The following is an 18,686-nucleotide window of genomic DNA, read 5'->3' as shown; positions in this document are numbered from 1 at the left end:
TTTCCAACGCTGGTCCGGCATTGCGGAAACAACCCCGAATAAAGCCCTTTCCCCTCTCTCGGGAACTGCCAACCGGCACACCGGCCCCCACCCGTGACTGACAGCCGGTCTGACCAATAGTGTTGTGCTTTCGCCACGGGCTGTGGCGCCTGCACCCAACGAGGTCGGGCGGATGGGCGGGACTTGGAACCGCGCCTTCCAATCAGGAAGGGACGCATGTAGGCGGGACATCGCCCCGCTCCGGCGGCTCAGCGCGGTGGGGGAGGCGGAGCGATTCCCGCTTCGGGCCAATCGGAGCGCGCGAGGGGCGGGGCGGCGGCAGCACCGCCCAATGGCGGGGGTGCGGGGCGGGGCCCACCGCGGGGCCCGGCGGCGGCGGCGGCAGGGGCGGGGGCGGGCGGGCGCGCGCGGCCGGGCGTTCGGTTGCCGAGCAGCGCGCGCAGGGCGGGCGGGGCGCGCCGGGGGCCGGGCCGGGCCGGGCCGGGCGGGGCGGGCGCGCTGCGGGCCGTGCGCGCGGCGATGTGAGAGCGGCGGCGCCGGGCCCTGTCCGCGCCCCCGGCCGCGCTCCCTCCGTCCCTCCTCGCCCGCGCCGTCCCCGCGGCTCCCGCCGGCCCCCGCGGGCCGGGCCCCGCGTTATGTCGTGATCCCGGGCGGGCGGCGCTGCTGCTGCTGCTCATGGGGCTGCTCAGGATTATGCTGCCGCCCAAGTTGCAGCTGCTGGCGGTGCTGGTGTTCGGGGTGGCCGTGCTGTTCCTGGAGAACCAGATCCAGAAGCTGGAGGAGTCCCGCGGCAAGCTGGGTGAGCGGCGGCGGGCGCGGCCGGGCTGGGGGCGGCGGGGCTGAGGGAGCGCGGCCGGGCCGGGGGAGCCCCCGGGCGCTGCTGCCCTGGCTCCGGGCGCTGCCGTGCCCCGCTGCACGGCACCGGCTCGGTGCGGGCCGGCCGCTCTGCAGCCTTGGCCTCTGAGTTCGTTCGTTTGTTCTGCGCGATCGGGAGAGCCGTGCCAGGTCAGCGCGGGGAGGACGGACGGACAGACGTGTCCGCCGTGCCCGAGGGGCTCTGGCCGGGGCGCGGCGCTCCCCTCACGGCCGGGCCGCCCCTGCCTCCGCCGGCACCTGCGAGCCAGGAGAGTAGCGGCCGTGTGCCCAAACTGAGGCGGCTGCTGCTGCTGCAGCGAATTACCAGCTTCTTCACATCTGATTTCTAATTCAGACGTTTTACCAACGCTTGGCACTGTAATGGAAAGCGCGGTGTAAAGAAAAGAAATGCTCTTAATGACAAATGGGTAATTTGTTTACCTCAGATTTAATGTAGGATGTTATTTTCTGCATTTACTGAGTGTAGTTAGTGATTTCCTAGACTGTCACTGAGCTGTACTTCAGTGAATAGCGGACTAGAAATCTCTTGTGTAAAATTTCTTTTACTTTTCCTGCCTTAAAAGGGCATTTTTAGAGTAATATCTGCCTAGTGGGTAGCATCTTACTACTTTGTCTGTTGTATATAAGGCTGCAGAACTTGTAAAGTTTTTGCATTTCTTAATTAAGGGTCTCCTGGATGTGAAAAAACCATTCTCAACCTAGTTTGTGGTGCCTAGGAGCTGTGAAAACAGGGCACTGAGACTTCTGGTGTATACAAGATAAGGAACTGGTTCACAAACGTTGTGGATTTGCTTTCTCCTGTTATTTGACTGTACTGAAATATTTACATTATTAACAGTAGTTAACAGTGTAAATTTAAGTTTGTTGGAAGAAAAGTGCACGTCGTGTTCCTTCTGGAGTTAACAGTAGAAGTGGATTTGAGTGACATGGGAAGTTTAACAATGAGTTTTTAACAGAGTCCACATAACTTAATGTTGAGCTGTATGAATGCCATGGGATTTTACTTCACAGCATTTCTTTTCCACTCCATTCTCTCTGAGCTGCACATTAGTGATTAGGACCTGGAAATTGCAGTGGGTGGCTGCTTGAGTTGAGGGAGGCCCTTACTCTGCATACTTTTCACCTGAAAGTTCTTATCCATTATAATCGAGGCTCTTTTTTTGCAGGGTCTCAATAACTGTAAACAAACATTTGAAGAAGAAAATGAATGAAATTGGAAGATAAAGCAAGCAAGTGTTGCCATAGTGCTGAAGGTTCAGTGGTACTTTGTATACATCTGCTTTAAAGTGGTTCATAGCCATGGCTGCAATGCTTCTGTTGCTGGCAGTGTGTGTTACTTTAGGGAACTCTACCTCCTGGCATTTAAAGAGTAACATAATATGTGTGAGAATCAAGAATTTTGCTGGTAAAACTTCTTCCTCCCTAGTATATATGCAATGGACATGTTTAACTTACATATTTAGAGGATTAAAATACTTAAACTGCTTTGGGACAAGAATCTAATTACTATCTTGTGCTGATTTTATTTCTTGAGGAGAAGGGAAAACGATTGTGAAGTTTCTTAAAAGTAAGATGGAAAGATTTGCTTTGTGTGCAACTTACTGGTGACTCTCCAAAACCCATGGAAGGAAGGGGAAAAGGACTTTGTGCAGCAGCTTTGAACTCAGATTCCAGTTTTTAGTGTGAGAGTATGCTTTGTTTAACAGCTTCTAGCTGTCTGAATGTCTCGCTTATCACATGTTTGGTATGTATTTTATGACTTTCAAATATTAAGATTTCATTACAGCTGTTTTTTTAATTGGTTAGAATTTTTTAATTCTAACCAATTCATGATTGGTTAGAATTCTACCGAGGTGCATTATGGAAAATGGTTTTCTCCAGATCAAAGTAATTAATTGGCCTAATGCACTTGAATGCCAATTTTCCTCCCTGCCCCCTGAAAGAATGGTGTGGGTGTGTGTGGAGTGACACTATGATTTGAGGGTGAGGACAAAGTAGCTCTTTTGTTCTCTCAGGTGTGTTTCAGTGAGTGCCTTATGGAGCTGCATTTCTCTTCCCAGAGAAAAGCAAGGCACAGCTTCCCAAGGATATTTCTGGGATTCACGTTCTCTGAACCTCAGAGAAAGAAAAAACAATTCTTATCTCATTTACTGCTCCTGTGTTTTGGAACAAGTGGAATGCATTGAGGAAGATTATTTATTTACCTGAAGGAATTTGCTTGATTGGATTCTGGTGTGAGTGTTTTGATTCATTGACCAATTGAATCCAGGTGGGTTGGGACTGTGGGCTGACAGTCACCAGGTTCTGGGCAGTTGAGTTGGTGCTTGGTGCAGATTCAGTTTAGATGTAGTGTAATGTATAAAATAATATAGTATGGTAAAGTAATTAATTAGCCTTCTGATATCAATGGAATCAGATGCATCATTTCTCCCTGCCATGGGGGCCCCTTTGCTTTTATTATAAGTGGAACTCAACTGCCCAGAACCTGGTGACTGTCAGCCCACAGTCCCAACACACCTGGATTCAATTGGTCAATGAATCAAAACACTCACACCAGAATCCAATCAAGCAAATTCCTTCAGGTAAATAAATAATCTTCCTCAATGCATTCCACTTGTTCCAAAACACAGGAGCAGTAAATGAGATAAGAATTGTTTTTTCTTTCTCTGAGGTTCAGAGAATGTGAATCCCAGAAATATCCTTGGGAAGTTGTGCCTTGCTTTTCTCTGGGAAGAGAAATGCAGCTACAGCTTTGTGTCAGAAGCCTTGTTACATGGGGTTTGGGGGGTTGGGTTTTGAGCTATGCCAAGTGTTTGCATTGATATATCACATGATAAACTGTCATCTTGGAAAGTTCTTGTAAGAGTTAGGCATTGGCTAGGAAAACCAAATTACTTCAGATTTGATAGCAAAATAATTGTGCAGTCTTTTCAGCAGTTCTAAAAATGTTCAACTGTACTTTCAGACAGAAAGGGCTTTATCCAAATCCTTCATGTATGAGCAACTCCCAGTTCTGTAGTGAACAGTTGGGGGCCTTAATTTCAGTTTGATAACTTAGAATATCTTGTCTGTAGAGTGAAATTGGAGCGTGTTTCTGGGTGAAAAAAGAATGGGAACTTCTTTTTTTTCTGTAAGACTTTATATGAATAAACTTGGTCACCCTGGCAGACTTCTTATTTGAGAAGTAGAGGACATATAAGCAAATGACCATCACAAATGCTGCTGCTGCTTTTTGTGACAAAATTGCTATGATCCTTTGAAAGGGTATTTATAAACCTATGGGCTTTTTCATATGAAAAATAACTTACTAGTTAATAAAGATAGATCAAAGCATTAACTTCTTTGCAGCTCTGTACAAGTAGTTTATAGTGGTGAGATCACAAGCAGAGTGTGAACAATTTGAAATATGTTTTTTGTGAGATTTCTGCCTACAGCTATTAATGTTTCATATTATTTTCAGGTTTACATGATCAGTTAGCATGCTCTCCAGACTAAGCTGTCCCTAATTGCCAGTGAGAACTTTAATGTTTTCATTTTAGCCTGGTGTAGGTATGTGCCCTTTAGCTCTAGGAATGCACAGCCCTAATAGAGAATATTGCTCATGAAAGGCAAATGTTGGGATTTCACTGTTGTTCCTGGAACAGAATAACAGAGGTGATGTCTGGCTGCCCCTTTTGGGTTTTGGAAGCCTTCTGAGTGCAGCTCTGCCTTTGTTATAAATTGGCCTAGCATTTAACATGTTTAATGTGTACCATGCCATCTCCTGCATTGTCATTAGTATTTGTGGTGAGATGGATGGAAAAAATTAACCAGCTGGATGTAAACCATCCCTCTCTTCTCTTCCATCCTGAGATTTTGTAATCTATTGGTGGGGAGAAGGAAGAGGGAAGTTCTTATGTGTTCTAGTCCTGGTTAAATAATAGTGTTTTACAGCATCAAGCGCTAGGAGCACTTCAGGATTGGCCAGGGAAGTGGGAGAAGACAGTGTCTCATTTGGGAATTGAAGTCTGTAGGATTGGTGAGAGAAGGTGAGGATAGGAGGTAGAGAAGGATTGCTCTTTGGTGGGGGGGAAATGAAACAATAATGCTGCTTTCTAGCACTTTAGTGATGTTTCCATATTGCATTGGAAAAAGGCTTTGTCTGAGAAACACAATACACCATAACAGGGAAAGCAAGGATTGAACCTGCTTCAGATCATGTTGAAAAACTTCATAGCTGTAATGTGGGAGTGTTTCTTCTGTTAAGTGATAAACAAAATAATGGCTCATATCTATTAATTCAGCACCTTGAATTCAGCGTATTGAAGTCTGTAATTTAAAAGAAATCCTTAATATTTAACTTTTTCCTTTTTTTTTTTTTTTTTTTTTTTTTGTTTCAAAATACTTACATCATTTGAAAGGCTAAGGCTCTTTTTGTGAGCCCAGGAAAGAAAATTTAATTGATGATTTATTCCAGATTAAAAAAAAAAAGAAGGTGATTTCCTAGCATATGTGACCCTTGCTGGGATAGTATCTTTCTAAGCACTGTGTGCCTAATAAACCACTGTTCCCTTGAAGTTAAAGGATTTAACTTCCCAATGGTTAAGTCTTATGGACATAAAAGACTTTGGGATGATGAAATGATAGGCATTGCATGTTTCCTTTATTTAGAAATAAAAATCTCCTGTTGGTAGGCCTGCCTGTTGCATGTTGTTGGGAAATCCCTCAGAAAACATATTGTGTGTTCTAGTACAGCTTGCATGGTTCCTTAGCATATTGTTGTTGTAATTGAGCATTTATAAAGAGGGACACAGAACATTATAAAGAGGAGTTTGTGATTGTTGGCAGGTCTGGCCACACACAGCTATGCAAATAATTTCCTAGATTTTTTTCTAAATATTGTCCTGTTAGACAACAGTTTTTATTTGCTGCTGAGTAGCCCAAGGCATTCCTTCAGAAGCTGTTTTATTGTGTACTGGGTTTCCTGAAATGAGAATTGTAATGCTGCTTCCTTAGTCTGTCCCCATCCAATGGAACTTTCTTGCACTTTGTCTTGCTGGTTTTCTCACACTTTTTCACTTGCTTCCCTCTTACTGTTCCCTTTCACCATACCTCTGGTTGTCCCAGATGGTTTAAGAATAAATTTTAAGAATTTAAAACTTAAGAATAAGTTTTAAATTACTCCCATACTACAGTTGTACTTTCCATTGAAAACTGTGTTATTGAGCAATTATATAAATTTTGTTCTGCTTTTTATTTATGTTGTTGTTTATGGTTTTTATATTTCTTTATAGCTTTTTGGGGAATAAATGTTACAGCTGTTGGTGTTCTATTTTCTGTGAAATTGGTAATGTGTGAACTTTGACTAGTACAGAACTGTGTACATTCCCAAGCAACATCAAGGCAGCTCAGGCTTGCTGATGGGGTCTGGGGTTTGATCTCACCCCTTCTGCTGGTACCCCAACAGCTGGTTCTAACAGTGGAAATAAGAGGCATAACTTTCTAAAATATCTTTCCCCTTCTGAAAGGCTGCATTTGAGAAACTACAATATTGTTGGACCTACTTTGCAGGCATTGTGCTTTTAGTGAAATAACTTGGAAAACAAACTGGTGAAATGGCAGGGGTATATTTTTGTTAAAGATATTTTGCGGGCATTTTAGAGATATTTTGAGAGATTAAGTGGACTTGATAAAACAGATGAAGTACCTCCAGCCATGGGCAGTGGGGGAAGTAATCACCAGGTAAGGCATTCTGTCTTTCTGGGTTCTCTATTGAACAAAGCCAGTACATATCTATGTTACTTAGTAAGGCACAAATTTAAGTGAAGAGCACATAGAACTACAATACCATTCTCTGTGGAAATCCTGGAAAAGAGACATGTTTGCTGTCACCTCTTTAGGACAGAAAAGGCTTGGGGAGCAGTCAAAGGAATGTGAGTACTGTGTTCTTCATTGTGAATTAATGCAATATTTAAAATTGGTAAGGATAGCTCTGAGTTCAAGGCTGTCAACTTCAGGAGAAAGTGTTCAAAGGAGTTCTGCATGCTGTTCTTCCATATTATTTTTTTTTTTACTTAGGAAAATAGATTGGGTTATTTTAATAATGAAATACCTGTCAAGTTTTTTCTACTGTGCTTAGCAGTCTAAAAGGAAAAGTGGTAAAAGTACTGGAAATCAGAAGAAAACTACATTTCATGCCTTTATTTTCTCTGTGCTAAAGCAACTAAAGCAACAGCATTATGGCATAATGGCATGCCAGTGTTCACTTTGTTTTTCTTGTCTATTTTCTACTTCTAAGCATGGCAAAAGTAAAATTTTCATGTCTCCAGTACACCTCTGAAATCCAATGATTGGAAGTTCCTATGTCTTTATTTTTTCCTTAGGTCTCACTGGAGGCTAGTATATATTATATATATACTGCCTGTCCAAAGAGACCTTGTAAACTATGCAGACTTTGGGTTTAATGTAACAAATGGAACCATTGCTTTCCAGTTTATCAGGCTGCCAAGGGAAGTTGAGGATGCCCCATCCCTTGGAGTGTTTGAGGATAGGTTTGATGCCTCTCTGAGCAACCTGCTCTAGTGAAAGGTATTCCTGCCCATGGTGGGGTGTTGAAACTAAATGATCTTTGAAGTCCCTTCCAACCCAAGCCATTCTATGGTTCTATATACCTGTGAAGTGAAAGAAATTGTAGAATTTTTTTTCTTTTGTATTTCAGAAAACTGACATATTTGAAGCTGGATGTTTTTCTTCTTTGCATAGCTTTTTACTGCCCCTGGGTGTTTAAGTTAGGGACAGTTAATGAAGAAATAATTTCCATATCTACTGACTGGCAACCATGAGTCACTCACTGCTAGACTTACTCTGGCCAGACTGGTGTTTTCTTCTAATAATGAGCGCCTTCTCTGGAGTAGGAGAAAGATGGCTTTTGCATATGGAATCCTCCATGTATTATCACTTCAATGGATCAAAAGACAGTCTTTTTGTGTAGCTGTGTGCAATCTGTAGTTTTTGTCACTTATCTAAAGTGTATTTAAACCTTGTCAAAGCAGTATTAAAATAGTGGTAAGAGCTTTGCTTGAAATCTGTTTATGTATCTGAAATACTAGCCTGGCAAGCATAATGAGAGTTCCATGCTGTAGGAAAATAGCTGAACTAGTACGTGTGTTTGCGTTACTTTTTCAACTGGAAATAAAAGATAAAAGAGTGAGTGAAAGGACTCCAGTGTTGAGAGAGGTATTTGAAATTTGGCCAGGTGGCTGCAGCCTTTCATAAATATGTACAGACTCTTAGCTGCAATCTGGGGGATAGGCAGTATCTTTTTCAAACCCCCAGCTTCATGTGGTCCTCAAGCCCATCCATTGTGTTGGAATGTGCACTCCCCTGAAAACCTGTGGCTCTGTGAAGCTGTTGTGTTCAAAGCCCAGCATCTTAGAATGGTGGCGTTCAGAGAAGTCTTAACCCACTTAGGAGAGAAAAGCAAACCTCTTTCCTTGCTGGAATTGGCCCAGCTGGTTCTTTATTCACCCCCCAGCTCCCTGCCACTTGACTTTCTGAGTTCTGGAGAACTCAAGTCCCTCCATTTGGCATTCCTATCAGTAAGTGATAGGAATTACAAAGTGATAAAATGATGATAGAAGTTCTTTTCATAAACTGCCTTTATCAAAAGAACTTCTAATTCTGATTATGGTTGCTATTCCCATGCACTTCCCTAAGGATACCAAGTGTCAATACTGATGGAAGCATTCCTGTGGCACAGGTTTGTATGGCTCTGTGTCAGGACTGTGCTGACAATCAGGACATCAGTGTTACTGTAGGATGTGCCTGTGGGTGTCAGGGACTGGCTTCATACTCAGTGTCTGTTTGTTACCAAGAGATTCTTTCATTGCTGTAGTTAAGTTCTTATGGCTATAAATTAAGAGCATACTTTACCATACAGGTGTTGTTTGCAGAGATGTCTGCAGAGAACCCAGCTGCATCCACGTATCTTTTATTGTCTCTAGTATTCAGCATATTATTGCTGTCCTTACTTTGCAATATCCTTGTGTCATAATGGTTTCAATAACATTACTGCTGTAATAATTATTCAAGTTTTCTGGTATTGATAAAATTTATCGTGAGTAGCTGGAAGTCCATGGCAGTGAAATAATAAAATAATTAAATTACAAGAAGTTTTTGGAAAGAACCTTTCTATCACTTTGGCCCAGTCTTTGTCTTCCTTCTTCATGTCCACTTTCTATATCTGGTTAGAGTTTAAATGACAGCTGACATCCTTCTTTTTCATCAGTTTGCTGTTTAAATCTGAATACTGATTTGTGTTGAAACATATGTAAAACTTAAGTGCTGTTTTGATAAAACAGCTTTTGATGATTTTGAAGTGTTTATGCAAACCTTGTGCATAATTGCTGTAAAGCTGTAAAGAGTGTGGGGATGGGTTCTTAGGTTCCTTAAATTAAAATGCATATATTCTCCGTTTACTTCTCTAGTGACTTTTCTCTCAGGCGATCTTATTTTCTTCTTCTTTTTTCCCAATACGTATAAAAATACTTAGGTGAGAGAGAGTATGAAGTATATAAATTTATCATACATATAGTCCTGTGAAATAAATATGATCTATGTATATATTCCTCACTCTTATTGTCTGTATTTTCTGATGTAATATAGGAGTGATCATTCGTGCACAGCAGATTGAAAGACAGTAGCATTTCATTTCACTTTGAAAAAGGTGCAAAAAGACAAGCAGTTGGACAGAGATTATGCTTATGCATCTCACTTTCTGCAAAATGAAGGGGGAAATCCAGTTTGATTATTTTTTTCCCCTTGAATTTTTCCCTGTGTATCTTTCCTCTTTCAGTATTTCTATTATTTTTTTTCTGGGTTTTTTGTTGCTGAAGATATTCAGGACGATTGCATTAATAGCATATCTGTATTTTCATTGAAATATTTCCATTTCTTTGCATTAATTCTGTGGAGGTCTTGGGAGGAATGAGAAGTCTCATTTTGCAAAATATGGAATTTGCAATGGATTTTAGTATACTAAATATTAATCAACAATTGATTATATTAGAGTTGATATTGGTCATTCATTTTAAGCAAAGGATTTCACTAATTCTAAGAAGGGTTTAGAAATTTAGAATAAAAGCCAAAAGATAGGATGTGGAAATGATAGAATCTTATTCTGACACATTAAATAGACAAAAAATTGCCTTCCTTATGAAGCCCAGCTCTGAGATTTTGGCTCCTTCAGCATTTGAGTGACAGATGTAAATTGGGGAGAGGATTTTTTTTGGACGATGTAATTTAAAAATTTTTATTCTTTCAAGAAAAGGGGATTAATATTTACAAAAGCTGAGTGCAGCCACGTCCTTCCACTGTTTGCAGTAAAACTAGTATCTCCCAGGGTTTTATTCCCAAACTGAAGGACAGAAACCCTGTCTCCTGACCAAAACACTTGAACACAAGCCTGTGATCACTTTCCGAACATGTTGTTTTGTCTGTGACACACAAAATACCTTGTGTAAGGATCTGAATTTTTTGAAACAAAGCCATAATGTCAGGTTTTTTGTATGCTGGTGTTGAGTGAAGTGTTTCAGTGGTAAAATCTTTATTTCAGCTGCACTCCCAGTGAGAAATTCAGAGCCAAGGTTTTTCAGCATCTCATTTGTCAGTAAACCTTCAGCAGTGTGCACTCTTAAAAATTGTGAAAAGATGTTTTCCTATTGTAGGTATTCCTCTAGAATACCTACAAAATAACAATACTCTTGATACATTATCCTATGAACTGAGATGACTATAGCACCAAAATGCTTTCCTGTAATCAAATTTAGTGCCCATGGGAATATTGAATGCCTTAAAGTTTGCCCCTCTTGCCCCCCCTTTTTTAAAAAATTCAAACCAAACAAAAGACCCGTACAAAGCCTACGTCCTTATCTGAGAATAATTTAGACTGTTTTAATAGATTTTTAGTCAGAGTAGCTATTTTGTATTGTTTGTTGATTCTGCTAACAAGGCAAGCTTTTGAAGATAAGTACCTAATAAATAGTTTGCTGTTTTATGGTGAAGTGATTAGATCTTGATGTCCAATTTGATGACTTCAAACTGTGTATAGTGGGATTGGGCTGAGTATGTTTTTGAGCTTTGAAAGATAGCATTTGAAGAGTAGCTGTGTATTTGCTGTTTGAAGACTTCCCATCATAAAAGTAGCCTTTTCATGTATAAGCATTTAATAGGAATTGGAATGTTTTGTAAATTTACTGTCTTTCTATTTTTATGAAAACAAATATTTTTAAAAAATACTTCTGGGTGCCTCTCCCTTTGCTGTCCACGTTGTTATCCAATGTGCTAATTGCACTGCTGCTGTCAGTTTGAGTGAGGGCAAAACCTGCTCTGGTGTTTTATCAGAGCCTCTTCAGGTTTAAAGTTAACTTCAACAGGATTGTCTTTAATATTTTTGTTTGATCAAACTATAAAAAGCACCTTATAAAATTTCTGGCATGCTGCTTGATTTATACCTGTAAACAAGGGCTTATTGTCTGTGTTGAATGTGTGTGCAGTTTTGGCTAAAAGTGCCAGAATGCCTTACTTTCTAGTTGGGCTACTAATATTCATTCTAGTCCTTGAACTGCCCCACAAACATGCATTGTGAGCCAAAGCACAGGCTGAATGACCAGAAATACTTGTCTAAGCTTAAACTTAAACACAGGAGTGTTTATGACCTGTCATGTTTGGTAAAATCTTGAATTTTATCGTTGAAACTATTCAATTGCCAAAGCAGTTAGAGTTATATAAAACCTTCCACACGGAGTTCAGTCGGAGCTGCTTTTATTTTAAAAATTGTGCATTTTGAGGAAAGATTTTGGAATGGTTGATGAAGTAAAATTTCTTCAGTCATAGAGGGGCTTAGGAGGGCTGGAGATGTCACAGCAGAGCTCTTAAAGTTATCAGAGGATGCATGAAGTGCTCTCCCAGCAGTGTGGCTGGCACTCTGGTGGGACAGTGTCACCCCAGTGACAGCCAGGGTAACCAGAGCTGTCCCCAGCTCCTCCACCAGCAGGAATCAGCTTGGAGCATGAAGTTACAGCACTCTTGATTTCAGTTGAGTTTAAGGCTTTGGGTATCTCTGCTTGGACTGCAGATATGGCACATGTTTGCTTCTGGGCTGGGAGGGACAGCCATCCCTTTGTCCAGCCCTGAAAAAAAAAAAAGTTACAGGGTGCTAGTCAGGCTTCTTGGCTATTCCTGAGGTGTGATAAGTGAATTTGGACTAAGGGCAAATTCATTTTGTAACCACATGGTCAGACTTAGAGGAGAATATTAAAAATTACCTTCTGGAGAGGGTGGGAGAAGAAGAAATGATGTGTGTGTGAGGATCAGTGCAACTATTGCGTTTGTGAGCTGCCCACAGTCTTACTGATCCCAATAGAAAGGCAGTGAGTTTTGGGGAATCTGCTCATTTTCAAGGCTGGCTTCACTAGGTGTTAAACTAGTGAATATGAAAATATACTTGCTTCTGATTCCTATTGCTTTCCCATTTACCCTCTACAATGCCATTAAACCCTTCTCTCCTTTCTGATGTGAAAAACCAGCATAAAACTGAGGTGTTGGTTTAGTGCAAAGAAATGATAAATCAAATGGCAAAACATTTAAATGTATCCTCTTCTGGTTTTCCTGTCTGTGCTTTCCAGACCATGCTCTGAAAAATCTGGTCTCGCTGACATGCTTGTGGGGGCATTTTTTTAAACATTTATGGTTGCTGGAGCAACCGAAAGCATTGTTTCCACTGATTTTTATGTGCCTACTTAAGTGTGATTGCACAGTGCAGATGGCAAGGCAGTCTTAATAGGAGAGTTAAGAAAAAGAAATAGATTATAAATAATTCACATATCAGGTTTAAGGAACAAAAGTGTGTGAAGGAAGACTGAAGGTATTGAAATTAATACAAGTTTTTTCCCCTTGTTTTAATCCATAATTAAAAGCCCTTGAAAACTGAGTGACTAAGGAGCATTAGTGGTGATTTTGTGGAGGTTTTAAGTATGTGCATGCTTTAGGGATGGAAGCTTGTGTCAAGGTTGCAGTTGAAAACACATATTGTTTTGCAATAAGTAATGGTATGTAATAAATATCTTAAACTGGTGCTATGAAATATTCATACAAGATAGTTGTTTTGATAGAAATGATGAGAAGATTTTACATGTTAAGTGAGATTGAAATTTAATTTTCAAGAATGAATCTAGGAAGATGGTAAACTTTTTTTAGACTTGCTTCTTCTCATTATATATTTTAAAACAATGTGGAAATAAAAATAGCAATAATGTGCTTTTTAAATATGAGAAGACCTGCTGAATGTCTGACAACATGACTGTTAAGCAACAAAATCTGTCAAGTATTCATATAGCAGCAGGAATATGAAATAAAGTGATTGTCCCTACATCTCTTTAACTTAATATATATTAAATATTTCCATGTAAATATGAACATGATATGGCACTTTAGAGATAATTACTATGCAAAAGAAATGTATATGAACATCCTCTCAGATAGCCAGGAATTGAGTTGGATCTGTTTTCTGGCCTTGATGGAATTGCTTATCTATAAACTCTGCAAATTCTGTTAAAACCCTTCAACCTTTGCTGTAACAGGTTCCACAATTAAATGGGAACCTAAATTAGCTTTTCTACAGAAAAAGGCCTAGTCCTTACACATCAGGCAGAACTACCAGGTAGTTTAAAGTTTTACCAGTAACTGTTAACTAAGTAGAGATGTAAAACCATGAAGAGAGATTGTTCTTTTTCCTGTGGTCAACACCTTGTTACAATGAATTTGAGGTGCTAAAAAGCCTGTGATGTTTAAGAATCAAAACGCATTGATTTCAAATTTGGCTAATCTTGTTCTATTGTGTAATTTCAGTTGCATCCTGCATCATTTTCCTGTGGTATGTAGTATAGATGGCAATTTGATTTTAAGCAACTGCATGCTGTCCAAGATGGAATGTGGGAACGTGGTGTAGGCTAATGAGCTGTCTGTGTCTCTTTGTCCTAGGGAGACCCTCATAGAGGTTTTGAGTGTTCATTTTACTTTCAGAGCAAAGGATCTTGGTTTGGGGAAATTTGTAGGTAGAAAGAACTTAATGATTTGAGGATAATTATTTTCTTAAGTTTATCACTGCTTCCTTTTTGAGCTAAGTGCATGGTGAAAGTTATCTAAAAGTATCACAACATTCCTTGAAAAGTGTGGCACTTGAATTATCACCAAATGCCAAGTTTTTAGGAGGCCTGTCATCCAAGAATTGTTAGTGAGTGTCAAAGAGCATGTCAATTAGTTGCCAAAAGCATTCTTGGTAAGTGTAGCTGTTTTTCTCTAACAGTTTAATTAGAGAACAAGTAAATTTGCTCTTTTCCAAACGATGACTAATCTTACTACAATCATTACATATCTTAGTGCTATTATTTTATTGTACACTGCTCCTTGACAGCAGTAATGATCTTATGAAGGTAAAAGTTGGTTAAGCTTTGATTTATTTTTTTTATAAAAAATAACCTGATTTAAAACAATCATCCTAAATTGCACTTCAGTACTCACTAAGCATTCTGTCACTGTAACCTCCAGTATTCATCACATCAAGCAGTTGTGTTTCCAAACTAGAATCACTCACATTTTGTATGGGGTAGTAATTAAAGCATTAACAGGATTCTTAGCATTCTGAATTTGATTTTGAGGCAGACTTGTTTGCTTGCTTGATCTGCAGGCTTATTTCAGGTGAATTTAGGATACTTTGGTTTTTTGGCTTTTTTTTTTAATAAAGGGATTGTTGTGACCAGAAAAAGTCAGTGTAAATGTCTTGTACTTGAGAACTGTGTGTGGTAGATGCACTTATTGCAGATTCTAGTGGTAGTTTTGTGACTAGGAGTTTTATTTTCTAATAGTTGGAATAAAACTATGCAGTCACACTGTCTTTTATGATTAGTTGATAAAGAGCTAAACTGTGTGTTGGTGTAGAAATGACTATTGGGTTTGGTGTTTGTGTTTGGGGTTGTTTTCAGGGTTTGTGTGATTTCTGGATTTTTTTAACATGGACATCCAAGAAGAACATTTGCTAATGCCAACTGCTGAAGTGACATTTTCTGATGAAAATTTAAGATTTCTTGCCTTGAAGAAGGCACTTCTGAACACAACCACTGGATCAACAAAGTACACGACTTTCCTTGTTTGTGTGTTTTGTGGAAATTTTCCTTTTTATGCTTTGTGAGCCTTGGCTACGATGCCAGAATGAAGAACAAGTTTATTGAGCTTTTTGCCATTTTACAGGTTGATTTGTGAACCACTGCCTGAACAGGACAACTTTTACAGACTGTAAAGGGCAGCCTTTAACATGGAATAACAATCAAATAAAACAGAGTCTGTTGGGCAGAGTCATTTTCCCATGTTTTAAATAGCCTGTACGTGAAGCAGGGGAAGGTTGGGGCTGCAAGGCCTTGGGATGATTCATAGCAAGACAAGCAATGATGTGATGGCAGGAGGTTACAAATGATGCTGTGGGTCACTATAGGCCATCAAGCATGGGAGCCTTCAGTAGCTCTTCAGCCTCCACTCCTCTCTCTGTGTAACTGATCAGCTTACATGTGTGTGTGCAAATGACAAAGTCTTTGTAGTTTTAAAATACCAGAAGAATCATCCTAATACAGAAACAATCCAGATCTGTGTCCTTCACAAGTGCATTGCAGGTATGTGACATTACAGACTTGTATGTGTACAAAAAGCCACTCTTTGTATTTATATTTGAGTTTAAACTTGGTAGTTCTTCACAAAATTTGATAAATGTTGCTATGGAGAATAAACTGTATTGGTATCCTTGTGCCACCTGACAGAGACCTGCTTTGTGTCCCTTACCCTGTTAAAGCTACATGAGTGAGGTGTGAATGGGGATGCTCACTCAGGCCACTGCAGCCTCTCTGGGGGCGTGGACTTGGCTTCTCTAAGCCTGTTTCTGACCAGCTTTTGATCCTCAGCTCCCTCACGCTTCTGAAATGCTGCTTTTATGATGCTGGTTTAAGCATGAGTCTGTTCATGATGTGTATTGTCCTGAAGTGACTACAAATAGAGATTTACAGCTCTTCTTTCTGTGTCATTTGTTCCACTTCACATTAAATAAGGAGAAGTTTCTTCCCTTGAAGAAATTTAGTCCTATAGCCGTCCTTGTGCTGAGAGAATCTTTATAGTTTGGCTTAAATGATTTAATGACATTTTTAGTTATTAGTCCATATGGATTATTAATTATTTAATAAATTATGTTCAGTATGCATTGAAATGAAACCTTAATAGAGTTAGGTACTTTTTATATAAACTGGAAGTAAGCTTGTTCAACTGACATTTCAGAGGAGAGTGTATGTTGAGAGGACTGATGACTGTTTTGGAGACAGTGTATAATTTCTGCACAGTTTCTCATAATAAAGTCATGTTGTTAAAGACTCTCCAATGTTTAATGTGTATATGGACAAATATGTTATGCTTATTATTCTACTCCTCAAATCAGCAGTAGTCTGTCAGTCTTAGGAGCTCACTGGCTATTTCAAGAATTTAACCTCCTTTTGACTCTTCCATGGCTTTTTCCTGGGAGCAACTTGAATGCCTCTTACTCAGCAGTAAGTAAAATAAAATCAGCTTAGGACAGCAGCACACAGCAAATGTTGCTGGTAACAGAAAAGGCATGTAAAACTGCTTGTAAGATGATAACATTTCATAACATTCTTGAAAACAACCTCTCATATATTGATTTTTTTCCTCATATTTTTTTATCTCCCCCCCCCCCCCATGCAGATGTGAAATGTAGTCTTTCAAGGAGTCTTATTTCTTCATTGAAGACTTGCTGTATTGATCTGAAACCACAGAACTGAAACCGATCATATTTTAACAGTGTTCCTTTTCTAATGACAATATATGGCCTTATGTTTAGGTGGAGTTCTTGCTGCAGTATTTCTGTTACTGGAATTTGTGGACCAGTCAGGGAGGGACTTCACTAAAAACCCCTTATGAGATACTGCAAATGAAATACTTCCCTGACATCTGTGTGAATGGATAGCAGACCTTTGTAGACATGATTCATGGAAGCATACTGCCAGCTTGCTTCAGAATGAAGTGATGGGAGAGGAGAGATCCTGAATAATCCTGGGTGAATGAATACAAATTTTTTGTGGTTTCTTTTTGGTCTGGTGCTCCACTTATCACAGGCCAACTAAGGAACACACTTCTTGTTAGTGCAACTTTAGATTTTTTCAATAATAATAAATTTTCAATAATGATAAAACAAGTGACAATTTCTCCTCATTTCCTGCTCCCTTTGCCAGATGATGAAATTAAAAGCTGCTGTGTATTAATTATTCCCCATGATAACTGTGTTGGGGTTGCTGCAAAGCCTTACTGCTACTCTAAAAAGGTTGTAAGTTTAATAAAGTCAGGACTTAAAATTAATGAGAGAACTTTTCCCTGAAAAAACTGGGGTGAAAAATTTCATAAGAAAACATACAAAAAGGCTTAGGGTCATTTTTTTCAGAGTCTGGTTCTGAAAACAAAGGAACTACAGAAGGTCAGAATAACAGTGTAGAATTTTTGATGTTTTCCAGTCTCACTTGTCCTTTTAACTCTACTGTCATAACCCTATTGCATCAGTACATGGCAGAGTGTTTGAATCTCTCAGAGGAAATGAGTTCCAGTCACAAATACCATCTTAAGCTAATTTGGCCTGGGCACTCAAACACAGCACTGTATATGCAGTAATACAATTACTGTATTTTTAGACATAACAACCTGCAGGGTGAGGATAGACAACTGAAAGATGCCAAGAGTCTGTGCAAGCTTGGCTTTAGGGAAGAATAGGAATTCACTAGGTCCAAGTAATTTAGAGCCTGTTAAATTTACAGTCTCTGAACAAATTTTTCTGTTTTGGAAACTACACAATATAAATTGAACATTAAATCAGCAAATAATATAATTGTAGTCCTGTCTGCATGAACCATGTTTTTAAATCCTACTGTAGTGAAATTTATGCTAGGAAAATGGGCCTCCAATCAAACAAATAAACAGAAAACCCATTATGAAAAACTCTGCTTGAAGTTTTGAAAACTTTAAATGTGCAAAATGGTTGTTCTTATCCAGTGCACACAAAAACCAGTTGGTTAATAATTTTACAAATGGTTGGGAACAAAATGAGTTCAGGATGATGCGCTCTTGTGAATCATAAATTCTTGCAGAAAGTGATATTATCAGGAGAACATAAACTCTAAACAGATGTATTGTTGCATACAAATTATGAAGGCAAGTTAGGCCCAGTTTTACTGAAATGAGATAGGAACTGGACAGTGACTTTGATATTCCTCCCCTTTCCCATTGCCTTTGTGCTGGTGCTGTGTTCATCCCAAAAGAAATTGTTATTAGATGGTTTCACAGCACTTCCGCTGAGGAGGACACGCTGACTGAAACTGTATGGTCTCAAAATTGTAACCCCACATAGTAAAGGTTTTTCTAGCTATAGTTTCAGCTGTAAAAAACCCCTGTTGCCTGACCAGTCTTCAATAAAGCCACATGGTAGGGTTGGTTTATGTCTGGGGGAATTTGGTGTCTTGTGAGGAGTAGACAGTTAATAGTGAAACTGATTATCTGGAGTGTCCTTCTGCAATTAGATTCCTTAAGTTTCTAATACAGTCACACTGGATACAGTGGTACTCAGGGAATGCTTTTGCGTTTTATTCGAGTCTACGTTTAAGCTTAAATTCTAAAGAAATCTGTTTAAAAAACCAACCAAACAAAAAGTGCTATTGTTTGGGAACAGTTTTAATGTA

The 18,686-nt window shown here is 39.7% G+C and overlaps 1 protein-coding gene across 1 annotated transcript in view; it reads left to right on the top strand.

Moving 5' to 3' along the window:
• Window positions 1–577: 577 nt before the first annotated feature.
• The window catches only part of HS2ST1 (heparan sulfate 2-O-sulfotransferase 1), a 74,535-nt gene continuing 56,426 nt past the window's right edge, over window positions 578–18,686 (top strand). The window contains exon 1 of the mRNA XM_054285605.1: window positions 578–799. Within this exon, the coding sequence (XP_054141580.1) occupies window positions 676–799 (124 nt within the window). The 5' untranslated portion in view covers window positions 578–675. The remainder of the gene's footprint in view (window positions 800–18,686) is intronic.

This window comes from Melozone crissalis, unplaced genomic scaffold (assembly GCF_028551555.1).
Source record: "Melozone crissalis strain CALT ecotype California unplaced genomic scaffold, PUWL_Pcris_2 ptg000045l_1, whole genome shotgun sequence".
Taxonomy (NCBI): Eukaryota; Metazoa; Chordata; class Aves; order Passeriformes; family Passerellidae; genus Melozone; species Melozone crissalis.
This window is presented reverse-complemented; position numbering and strand designations above follow the sequence as displayed.